General features: G+C 37.0%; 1 protein-coding gene across 1 annotated transcript in view; it reads right to left on the bottom strand.

Moving 5' to 3' along the window:
• LOC308340836 (phosphatidylinositol 3-kinase regulatory subunit gamma) overlaps window positions 1-13,372 on the bottom strand; it is a 123,494-nt gene that overhangs the window by 25,320 nt on the left and 84,802 nt on the right. Inside the window, exons 4-5 of the mRNA XM_080800258.1 lie at window positions 10,540-10,720; window positions 9,770-9,895 (exon numbers count right to left, since the gene is read on the bottom strand). Of these exons, the coding sequence (XP_080656384.1) occupies window positions 9,770-9,895; window positions 10,540-10,720 (307 nt within the window). The remainder of the gene's footprint in view (window positions 1-9,769; window positions 9,896-10,539; window positions 10,721-13,372) is intronic.

Raw genomic sequence — 13,372 nt, 5'->3', positions numbered from 1 at the left:
TACAGCTCAAGTATCAGATAGAAAGAAAAAGTTATTAAGATCATTCTGAGTAAGTGACTTATTAAACATGAAAATAAAATGGAATTAAGCATCTCATGTAGGAAAACAGACCACTATAGCATTTCTGGCCACTGGAATCCCACACTTTTTCCCAGTCAGTACTATATTTCTTTTTTTTTTAATATTTTATTTATTTATTTGACAGACAGAGATCACAAGCAGGCAGAGAGGTAGGCAGAGAGAGAGAGGAGGAAGCAGGCTCCCTGCTGAGCAGAGATCCCGATGCGGGGCTCGATTCCAGGACCTGGGATCATGACCCGAGCTGAAGGCAGAGGCTTTAACCCACTGAGCCACCCAGGTGCCCCCCCAGTCAGTACTATATTTCATATCTAATCAATAATCTTCATAGGGCAGTATCCCCGAGTAAGCCCCACAGCCCTGTAGATTCAGGTGTAGTCTCTATCTTAACACTGCCCACCACAGACACTAGCTTGGAAATAAGATCAGTGGCTTTGGGCTGGAAAAATCGATAGTATAAATATTAGGGTCAAAACAAGACCATGCGTTACAGTAATACTAGAATAGCTCATAGCTGACTAACCTTTCCACAGGTAACAATTATAATTATAAGCTATACACAAAGATACAAGAAACGTGTATTTTACATTATAGTCAAATTGTCAAAAGACAGAAAATCTTGAAAGAAGCAAGAGAGAAGAAATTTGTCATGTACAAAGGATCCTCACTAAAATTAATAGCTGGCTTCCCATCAAAAACCATGGAGGCCAGAAGGCAGTGGGATGGCATATGTAAAGTCCTAAAAGAAAAAGACTGTCAACAAAGAATTCTATATCCAAGTAGTACCATCCTTCAAAAATGAAGAAGAAATTAAGATATTCCCAGATAAACAAAAGTTGAGGGAGTCTGTTACCACTAGATCTACTCAACAAGAAATGCTAAAGACTTTCAGACTGAAAGTAAAGGACACTAGAGAGTTATTCAAAGAATAACAAGAAGAAATAAATAACACTGGTAAAGCTAACTGCATAGAAAATATAAATCCAAGTAGTATTATACTTTTGGTTTATAACTCCTTTTTTTTTCTATATATGTAAAGGACAAATCCAGGGGCACCTGGGTGGCTCAGTCATTAAGTGCCTGCCTTGGGCTCAGGTCATGATCCCAGTGTCCTGGGATTGAGCCCTGCCCTGGGATTGGCTCCCTGCTTCTCCCTCTCCCACTCTCCCTACTTGTGTTCCCTCTCTCGATGTGTCTGTCTCTGTCAAATAAATAAAATCTTAAAAAAAAAATTTTTTTTTAAAAGGCACCTGGGTGGCTCAGTTGGTTAAGCAACTGCCTTTGGCTCAGGTCATGATCCCAGGGTCCTGGGATCAAGCCCTGCATTGGGCTCCCTGCTCAGTGGGGAGCCTGCTTTTCCCTCTCCCTCTGCTGCTCTGCCTGCTTGTGCTCTCTCACTCTGTCAAATAAATAAATAAAATCTTTTAAAAAAAGGACAAATGCATAAAACAATGATTACTAATCTATGTTAATGGGCATACAATGTGAAAATAATTAGTGACAATAACAATATAAAGAGGGAGAAACAATGATGTACAGGAGCAAAGTATTTATATACTGCTGTAAATCTGAATAAGTTATAATTGAAATTAGATTGTTGTGCAGTTAAGATATTAATTATAATCTTAAAGGTATTTCCTAAGAAAAACTTAAAAAAATACAGAAAAGGAAAGAAGCGGGGCATCAGAAAAAAGATGCACTACAAAAAATCAATTAAATACCAAAAAAAATCTAGTAATGGTAGAACTTATGTGCAAAAGACACATTAGACACATAAAAAACTAATAAGTAAATGCCAGAAGTCAGTTCTTCCTTACCAGTAATCAGTAATTATTTTAAATATAAATGGATTAAACTCTCCAACTAAAAGGCAGACACTGCAGATGGATTAAAAATTTAAAACAACCCAGGATGCCTGGGTGGCTCAGTCAGTTAAGTGTCCGACTCTTGATCTTGGCTCAGGTCTTGATCTTGGGGTCGTGAGTTCAAGCCCCACATTGGGCTCCACACTGGGCATGGAGCCTACTTAAAAAAAACAAACAAAACAAAACAAAACAAAAACACACACACACACACACACACACACACACACAGAAAAAAATTAAAAACAACTCATGATCCACCCATATGCTTTCTATAAGAGACTTGTTTCAGATGCAAAGAACATTCATTCTTCTCAGGTATACTGGGAAACCTACAAATACGTGGAAATCAACACATTCTTAAACAATCACTGGATCAAAGAAGAAAGGAGAAATTAGAAAATACTTTGAGATAATTAAAAACTAAAGCACAGCATACTGAACTTATGGGATGCAGCAAAAGCAGTGCCCAAGGAAATTTACAGCTGTCAATACCTTTTTTTTTTTAAGGTTTTATTTATTTGAGAGAGAGAGAGCACACACACAAGTGGAGGGAGAGGAGGGGAATCCCAAACATACTCTCCACTGAGCATGGAGCCTGATGTGGGGCTCAATGCCAAGACACAGAGATCATCACCTGAGCCAAAACCAAGAGTTGGATGCTTAACTGACTGAGCCATCCAGGTGCCCCTGTCAATACCTACATTTAAAAAGAAGAAAAAATCTCAGAGCGACTGGGTGGCTCAGCTGGTTAAGCGTCTGCCTTCAGCTCAGGTCATGATCCTAGGGTCCTGGGATTGAGAGCCCCACATTGGGCTCCCTGCTCAGTGGAGAGCCTGCTTCTCCCTCTCCCTCTGCTGCTCTGCTTGTGCTCTCTGTCAAATAAATAAATAAAATCTTAAAAAAAAAATCTCACATCAATAATCTAATTGTATACCTTAGAAACGAGAAAAAGAAAAGCAAACCAAACCCAAAGCTAGCAAGAGGAAATAATAAAGATTGGAGAGGTAAATGAAACAGAAAATAGAAAAATAGAGGAAAATCAACAAAACTGAAAATTAGTTCTTTTTTAAAAAAATAAATAATTTTTTAAAATAAAATTTTTTTATAGACAAAGTCTCATTTATTTATTTGACAGAGAGAGGGAGAGAGCACAAATAGGAGAGTGGGAAAGGGAGAAGCAGACTCCCCACTGAGCAGGGAACCAGATGTGGGGCTAAATCCCAGGACCCTGGGATCACAACCCAAGCCAGAGACAGATGCCTAACTGACTGAGCCACCCAGGTGCTCCTAAAAATTAGTTACCAAAATCAACAAAATTGAAAAACCTCTAGTGAGACTAAGGAAAAAAAAAAAGACTGGAATTACTAAATTCTAAGTTTAAAGGAGAATACTACCCACTTTTCAGAAATAAATATTATAAGAGAATACTATTAAAAAACTGTATGCCAATAAACTGGATAACCTAAATGAAATGGACAAATTCCTAGAAGTATAGAATTACCAAAACTGACTAAAAAAGAAACAGAGAGAGAGAAAGAATCTTAAACAGGCTCCACGTCCATTGTGGAGCCTGACACAGGGCTCAATCTCATGACCCAGAGATCATGGCCTGAGCTGAAATCAAGAATCAGGTGCTTAACTGACTAAGGTGTCCAGGTGCCCCTAACCATCTGACTCTTGATTTTGGCTCAGGTCTTGATCTCCGGGTCATGAGTTCAAGCCCCAAACTGGGCTCCACACTGGGCATGGAGCCTACAAAAACAGACAGACAGATAGACAGTCAGACCTATAATCCCATAAGGAGATTGAAACAGCAGTCAAAAACTTTTCAACAAAGAAAAATCCAAGACCACACAGATTCACTAGAGAAGTTACCAAACATTTAAAGAATTAACGGGTGCCTGGGCGGTGGCTCAGTTGGTTAAGCAATTGCTTTCAGATCAGGTCATGATCCTGGAGTCCCAGGACGGAGTACCACATTTGGCTCCCTGCTCAGTGGGGAATCTGCTTCCTCCTCTGACCCTACCCCTTCTCGTGCACTCTCTCTATATATATATAAATAAAATCTTAAAAAAAAAGAAAAAGAAAATAATTAGCACCAATCCTTCTCACTCTTCTAAAAATTGAAGAGGAGGGAAGAGGGAACTTTCTAACTCATTCTATGAGGCCATCATTACCGACACTGACACCGGATCAAGAGACCACAAGAAAAGAAAACTACAGAACATCCCTTTTGAATATAGATGAAAAAATCCTCAACAAAATACTAGCAAACTAAATTCAGCAGCATATTAAAAGGACTGTAACTATACACTATTACCACATAGAATTTATCCCAGGAATGCAAGATGGTTCAACATACAAAAATCAGTCAATATACAACATTAATATACTGAAGGAAAAATCCCACATGATCAGATCATCTTAATTGATGCAGACCAAGTATTTGACAAAATCCAATAACCCAGCATGATAAAAACAAAAAACTAGAAATGGAAACTTCAACATGATAAAGGCCATTGTTATAGATTGAATTGTATTCCCACATAAGATGTGATCAGTCCTAATCCTCAGGACCTTAGAATGTGACCTTATTAGGAAATAGGGTCTTCTGTGAATTAAGATGAGATCATATTGGATTAGGATAGATCTTAATCCAATGATTAGTTAGTATCCTTACAAAGTGAGAAAACAGAGACACAGAGGGATAATATCACTCATAATGAAGGCATAAACTGGAGTGATGTGTCCAACCCAAAGAATGCCAAGGACTGCCAGCAACCACCAGAAGCTAAGAAAAACAATGAATGTTCTTCCCCAGAGCCTTCAGAAAGAGAAGGGCACTACCAACAGCTTGATTTTGGACTTAGAGCCCCCAGAACAGTGAGATGATAAATTTCTGTTGTCTCAGGCCATCCAGTTTGTCATCTTTGTTAGATCAGACATAGAAAACTAATACAGCCATATATGAAAAACACAAGATTAACATCATACTCAATGGTAAAATGGGAGAGCTTTCTACCTAACATCATGAATAAGACAATGAGACCCACTTTCACCACCTTTATTCAACAAAGTACTTGAAGTCCTAGCCAGAGCAATTAGGCAATGAAAAGCAATTACAAGACATCCAAATTGAAGGGGAAGAAGTAAAACTATCTCAAATGAGATGATCTTTCTATAAAACCCTAGAGAATCCACCAAAAACTCCTAGATCTGATAAATTCAGCAAAGTTGCAGAATACAAAATGAATACACAAAATCAACTGTATTCTATACATTAGCAGTGAATAATCCAAAAGAGAAACTAAGGAAACAATTTCATTTATAACAGCATCAAAAAGAATAAAACATTTAGGAATAAATCTAACCAAGGAAGTAAGAAATTCATATACTGAAAACTACAAAACAATGCTGAAAGAAATTAAAGAGGACATAAATAAATGGAAAGACATCCTTGTTCATGGTCTGGAAGACTTAATATTGTTAAGATGATAAGACTACCCAAAGTGATATATGGATTCAATGCAATCACTATCAAATTCCCAACCAGATTTTTTACAGAAATAGAAAAACTGAACCTCAAATTCATCTGGAATTGAAAGGCACTCAGAATAGCCAAAACGATCTTGAAAAAGAACAAACTTGGAAGACTCACACTTCCTGGTTTCAAAGCTTATTACGAAGCTATGGTAATCAAAACATATCCTTGGGGCACCTGGGTGGCTCAGTGGGTTAAAGCCTCTGCCTTCGGCTCAGGTCGTGCTCTCAGGGTCCTGGGATCGAGCCCCGAGCCCCGCATCGGGCTCTCTGCTCAGCAGGGAGCCTGCTTCCTCCTCTCTCTCTCTCTGCCTGCCTCTCTGCCTACTTGTAATCTCTGTCAAATAAATAAATAAAAATCTAAAAACAAACAAACATATCCTTGACATAAGGACAGACATATAAACCAAAGGAATATAATAGAAAGCCCCCAAATAAACCTTCACACCTATGATCAATGTCTCACTTCAGCAACTATCCCAAGTTCATTCAATGGAGAAATGGTGTTGGGACCACAGGGAACGGAAAATGTACTTTCACGTGTAAAAAAATAAAGCTGGAACCTTAACACACCACATATAAAAGTTAACTCAAAATGGATCAAAGATGTAAATTTAAGAGTAAAAACAGTAAACTCTTAGAAGTAAACATTGGAGAAAGGCCTTATGACACTGGATTTGGAACAAGTTCATGAATATGATACCAAAAGCATAGGCAACATGGGACACCTGGGTGGCTCAGTTGGTTAAGCGGCTGCCTTCGGCTCAGGTCATGATCCCAGCGTCCTGGGATCGAGTCCCACATCGGGCTCCTTGCTCCGCAGGGAGCCTGCTTCTCCCTCTGCCACTGTCTGCCTGTGCTCGCTCGCTCTCTCTCTCTGACAAATAAATAAATAAAATCTTTAAAAAAAAAAAAAGCATAGGCAACAAAAGAAAAAACAATGGATTTCATCACTATTAAGAGCATTTGTTGTCAAAGGATACTAGCAAGAAAGCAAAAAGACAACCTACAAAATGGGAAAAATACCTGAAAATCATGTATCTGATAAGGGATTAAAAAACCTAAAACTCAACAATACCACTTCATGACTGCTTGGATGGCTATAAAAAATTGAAGATAAAAGCACAAAAAACCCAAGTCTTAGGATGAGAAAAACCTGGAATCTTTATGTATTGCTGGTGGGAATGTAAAATAGTTTTGCCGGTATGGAAAACAGTTTGGCAGTTTCTCAAAAGATTAAATACAGAATTGCTATATGACCCAGCAATTCCATTCCTAGGTATATATCTAAAAGAAATGAAAGCAGAGACTTGAACAGTTATTTGTACACCAATGTTCATTATTCACAATAGCCAGAAACTGGAAAATGACCCAAATGTCCATCAACAAATGAATGGATAAACAAATGTCATATACACATGCAATACAATATTATTCAGCCATAAAATGATATTTTGATATATGCTAGAACATGGATTTTCCTTGAAAACATTATAACTAGTGAAGTAACCAAAGGACAAATATTGTATGATTCCTTTTATATAAAGTACCTAGAATAGGCAAATATTAGAACAATAAATTATGGGGTTAACATGTAGATAGAAAATACATGACAATAATAAGAGGAGGAAATAGAATTATGTAATAGCACAGTTATTATGTTCACACGCTACATTTTACAGTATGAACTTAAGTAACTGTGATTAAGAATGCATGTTGTAATCCTTAGAGCAACTTCCTATAGGAAAAAAAAAGAGAGACAGACATAGCTAAAAGCCCAGATGAGGAATCAAAACAGAATACTAAAAGATGTTTAATGCAAAAGACAATATTGAAAGAGTTGAGGAACAAAACAGATGGAGCAAAAAGAAAACAAGCAGCAAAAATGTAAATGTAAACCCAAACATATCAATAATTACAAGATATACAAATGGATTACACACTCCAATTAAAAGGCAGAGATTCTGTACCCCAGGGGATAAAAATACATTATATGTTTATTAAAATAAAAATTAAAAAAAAAAGGCAGAGATTATCAGGCTGGATTACCCAGACCCAACTATATATTATTATCCATAAGAAATGCACTTTAACTATAATGGCACAAATAGATTGAAAGTAAAAGGACAGAAAATAAATTAATAAAGTAAGTGAGTAAGTAAAAGGACAGAAAAAAATATATCATGCAAATACTAAGTGTACAAAAGCTGATGGGGATCTATTAGAAAAAGCAGACTTCAAGACCAGGAAGATTACCAGATATAAAGAGGAATATTCCATATTTTTAAAAAAGATTTATATATTTAATTTGAGAGAGAGAGTGAGTTTGGGGGGGGGGTGCGTGAGGGGCAGAGTGAGAAGAAGAGACAGAATCTCAAGCAGTCTCAGTATGGAGGATGAGGGGCTTGATCCCACAACACTGAGATTGTGACCTGAGCTGAAATCAAGAGTCCAGCACTCAACCAACTGAGCCACCCAGGCACCCCAAGGAATATTTCATATTATAAAGGAGTAAATTTACTATAAATGTATAAGAACTTAATAGAATTTCAATACACAAAAGGCAAAAGCTAACAGAACTAAAAAGAGAAATAGACAAATCTACATTTGTAACTAGACTTTAATACTCCTAATTAGGGGAACTGGGTGGCTCAGTCGTTAGGTGCCTGCCTTCAGCTCAGGTTATGATCCCAGGATCCTGGGATTGAGACCCACATCGGGCTCCCCGCTCAGTGGGAAGCCTGCTTCTCCCTCTCCCACTCCCCCTGCTTGTGTTCCCTCTCTCACTGTCTTTCTCTGTCAAATAAATAAACAAAATCTTTAAAAAAAAAAAAAAGACTCCTAATTAACTGATGATACCAGCCAAAAAAAAAAAAATCAGTAAAGATATAGAATATCTGAATGACACCATAAATCACTTTGACCTAACTGATATTTAAAGAGGACTATACTGACAACTGAAAGAGCACTATACCAACTTTATTAGTCTTTGTCGGTGTGCAAGTGAACTAAGATAAGGCATATACTAGGTTGTAAGTCAATAAATTTCAAAAGACTGCAACCTTAATGAGTATGTTCACTGACTACAAAAATATTAAACTAGAAAAGCAATATCTAGAGAAGCCCCAAATATTTATTTATTTTATTTTTATTTATTTTTTATTAACATATAATGTATTATTTGCCCCAGGGGTAATGATTCCTGTTCAGCAGGGAGTCTGCTTCTTTCTCTGCCCCTCCCCCTGCTTGTGCTTGCTCTCCTTCAAATAAATAAAGTATATATTTTTTTAAAAAGTAGTTCTAGGAAAAGAACTAGAAAAAAAAAGTTCTAGGAAGAAACGTAGATTATTCTTCAGAATTTTGTTCTATCACATACATGTGATAAAAGAAATCTTATTGATTATTTACATTTATGATCTTAGGGTGCCTGCGTGGCTCAGTTAGCTAAGCGTCTGCCTTCAGCTCAGATCATAATCCCAGGTCCTGGGATGGAGCTTCAAGTCAGGCTCCCTGGTCAGCAGGAAAGTTGGCTTCTCCCTCTCTCTGCCCCTCCCCCTGCTTGTGCACTCTCTCTCTCTCTCTCAAATAAACAAACAAAATCGTAAAAAAAAAAAAAAAAAGACAATCTAAAAGTTGTGATTAAGACTCCTGGTGGTCTCATAATTCCCATCAATTCCTTCTTCCTCAGTAAACTCTCAAATGTTAGTTGGGTATACCTGACCAAATAAAAATTAGCTTTCTTAGCCTCCCTGCAGCTAGTTGTAATCTGCAGCTATGTCTTACCAGTGGGATGAAAATAGAAGCAGTGTATACCTCTAGGAAGTAGCCCTAAAAACAGGAAACTTTCCTTTCTCCTTCCTATTCTATCTTGTATGCTAGAATATTGTTGTGATGGCTGATAGTGGAGTAAGCCAACTTGTACAGACGGGAAAGCATCAAAACAGAAGAACCCTAAGCCCTAATGACTGTGTAGTCGACATAATATCCCTGGCACTGTGTCTATACATGAAAGAAAAATAAATCGCATTCTGAAATCTTTGCTATTGTTATTTTTTGTCATTTTCAGTCAAACCTTATCCTAGTTAACACTAACTGAAAAAAATTAATAACTAAGAAAAACAACAAAAGAGTGATTTATGAATGGGAGAAGAATCTGTATCATCACAGTCTCAAAAAGACTGCTGAAAATATTAAAACAGCTAAGGATTGGCAGGTGAATTACAGAAAATCTGAAGTAACTGTACCATTGCATACTTAACTGGCCTAAACAACAAAAATTTACTAACCTGGGATGTTCTGGTATATTCCTCATATAGCCTATCATACTCTTTACTCTTTTCCTGATACTGAGAGTGGTACTCTTGCAGTTTTTTACCAACTGCATCAATGTTGTCTTCTTTTACCAGCTGATCCTGTACAGTTAAACACAAGAAATAAAGGATGTTAACAATTATGACACGTGAATTTTTCCACATCTATTTATTTTAAAATTGCTTTTCTACTATAAATTTAAGCCACTGTATTAAGCATGCAAAAGCACTAAATCCTTTTTTTAACTCTCAGCCTTTAGATCACATCAAAAGAGTTAATACTTGAAAAATTAAGAAACAAAGTATAAATAGGAAACAGAAACAGAAGTATTTTTATACAAAGTTAATAAGTACATGCAACAAGCTATTAAGGACTAGTAGCCAGAAAATAAGTTCCAGAAATATCTTAAATCTTAAGTGGGAAATTTAAAATGACTAGATTTGTTCTTTTTTTACTGATAAGCCTGGTAAATTAAAGTGAAATGATGTTAAAAATGACCTGAACTGCTATCAAGAACTTCTATGGGGGCATGTTGGTGGCTCAATCAGTTAAGCATCTGCCTTCGGCTCAGGTCAATCTTGGGGGTCTGGGGATCAAGCCCCACATTGGGCTCCCTACTCAATGGGGAGTCTGCTTCTTCCTCTCCCTTTGCTCCTCCCCCCTGCTCATTCTCTCTCTCTCTCTCTCTCTCTCTCTCAAATAAATAAATAAATAATCTTTTAAAAAAAAACTTCTATAATCATACCTGTTGGTATCTGGACACTGGGTACATTAGCTTCACATCAAGTTTGGGATTGTACTGAGCAAGAGATTCATGATGATAGTGGTTAATGAGCTCCACGACAGAATTAAATGTCAGAGGATCAGAAAAGCCGTATTTACCATCTCGATGATAGATCTTTATTAATTTATTATTGCCTCCCTTCCTGTGAACAAGACAGCAACTGTAGATTTTTTTCCCCAAAATTCTATCAAAGTACTTCTTTCATATGGAGATATAAAAGTATAGTGTCATGTAATAAACAAGTTTTACTATGTTAATGAGACTGGAACTGGTAAAAAGGCATATACAATTATGTGTGTAAAAAGTATATACAATATCTTGTTATTTTTACAACTATTTCATTTATCTATAAAATATCTTGATTACTAAAGGCAAATAAACCTATCCAGCAGTCAGTATCAACAAATTTAACAAAAATAATCACTTAAGAAAAATAACTAAAACAGAAGTAAATTATATCTTTTGTTTATTTTCTGAATGGATTTTCTAATTTAAATTCTAATAATATTTTTTCAGAAAGAGCAGAGACATCTCTTTGGGACCTAAAGATGCAAGGTTGTGTTTCTGTGGGGGGAAGCAGAAGCCATCTCTGTATGAAGAGGGATGATAAACATTGAGTCACACATAATCACCAACACCTTCAAGGTTTTATTGTGAATGCACAAACATGAATGATTTATAATTGAGTAATTAATCTAGCACCTTACATTATTTTGTCTTTTATATTTGCTTATAATTCTTAGAAATGACTATTTATTTAGACCATCACAATAGTTAAATGATTCAACTGTCTTTCAACTGCTTTCTAAAGTATAGCTTTTGAAGAGCCATTTATATTAGAATGAGGTAATTTGATGCTTAAATAGTTTAGACCACTTTTGCTTACTGAGTCATATCCAATGATCCCTTAAAGATAATTTATAACCAAAGCTTAAAATGGCAGTGTTTTCCAAGTTCCACACAGTGTAATCAAACCACAGCAGGTTGATTCATTCTATCATAGCAAAACACTGCCCCATTCCCACTCAACTCTTCTTCTAACAGCATGCAAACTTAATGGGGGGAAAAATACGTCTCCACATCTCTTTATGCCACGCTATTACACATGATAAATGAGGCACTGGGATTTGTGAAAGGTCAAACATAACAGGTTTGAATCTATGGAATGATTTAATAATGCTTATAACAAAGTCAGTATTTAGATGGATGAAGAACTATTCCTACAAAATGCATATTAGAAGGACCACCTAATCATATGTAGTTATTATAGGTATGTACACCCAGGCATATACTCACAATAAATGCAGGCTGGTCTCTCTGCTAGAGAAAAGTTAAAAGGCATGCATTCATTCAAAATAATTTTATTTGGGGCACCTGGGCAGCTCAGTTGGTAAAGCATCTGACTTGATTTCAGTTCAGATCATGATCTCAGGGTGGTGAAATTGAGCCCCGCATCTGGCTCCACACTGGGCATGGAGCCTGGTTAAGATTCTCTCTCCCGGGGCACCTGGATGGCTCAGTGGGTTAAAGCCTCTGCCTTCAGGTCGGGTCATGATCCCGGGGTCCTGGGATCGAGCCCCACATCAGGCTCCCTGCTCGGTGGTGAGCCTGCTTCCCCCTCTCTCTCTCTGCTGGCCTCTCTGCCTACTTGTAATCTCTGTCTGTCAAATAAATAAATAAAATCTTTAAAAAAAAAATTATCTCTCCCTCTGCCCCTCCCCACTCTAAACAGAACAAAACAAAACCCAAAAAGCTTTATTTTGATTATTATATATGCCAGGAACTGTATGAGATACAGTTCACATAAGGATGAACAAGCCAGACTTAGTTTAAAATAGAACATAACAATAAACAACTAGATATCTCAAATGGTAATAGGGCCTATGGAAAAAAATAAAGCAGAGTAAAGGAAAGAGATCATTCTGTGGGTGGAGGGTTTGCTATTTTATATGTTGCACAAGAAAAAACACTCTATTCAGGTGACATTTAAGCAAAGTTCTAAATGAAGTGAGGGAACTAGCACAGCAGATAACTAGGGGGAAAGTTTTTCAGGCAGAGGGAACAGCAAGAACAAAGCCCCTGAGGTAATAGCTTGGTTGGCGTGTTCAAGGAACAGCAAGGAGGCCAGTGATGCTGGGGCTGAATGAGCAAAAGGGAGAGTACTAGTAGGAGAGAAGTGAGAGCTGTAAAATAAGCTCAGATCATATAACAGTCTGTAAGCCAATTTATGGGCTTTGGCTTTTACTGAGTAAGATGGGGAGACACAAGAGGATTCTGAGCAGAATGATATCATCTATCCTGTATTTTAAAAGGCTCACTCTAACTGCTGGGTTGAGAAGAAACTGGTCAAAGTGAGCAGGGGTAGAAGTAGAAAGATCAGTTGGGAGACTATTAAAATAATCTAGGCAAGTGATGATGGCATCCTGAACAAGGATAGTAGCAGAGGAGACTATGAGATCGTGAGATTCTGAATATATTCAGAAGAAAGCTGACAAGACATACTGATCACATGGACAGGTATAAGAGAAAGAGACAACATAGAGATGATTTCAAGTTTTTTATCTTAAGCAATCAGAAGAATAGAATAGTTATTTATTGAAATGAAGAAGATTATATAAAAAGAACATGTTTAAAAGGGGGAAAATATTTTGTTTTTAGACATGTTAAGTTTGAGATGCCAGTGAACATCTGAGGGTAGATGATCCAGCAGTCTACTTGAAGAATCTAAAGTTCAGGAGCTGTCAGCCTATAGATATTACTTGAAATGAGCATAGGTGAACAAAAGAAGAGGTCC

Source organism: Martes martes, assembly GCF_963455335.1.
Source record: "Martes martes genome assembly, chromosome: 4".
In the NCBI taxonomy this organism is placed as follows: Eukaryota; Metazoa; Chordata; class Mammalia; order Carnivora; family Mustelidae; genus Martes; species Martes martes.
The sequence above is the reverse complement of the archived record's forward strand: the minus strand, read 5'-3'. Positions and strand labels throughout refer to the sequence as shown.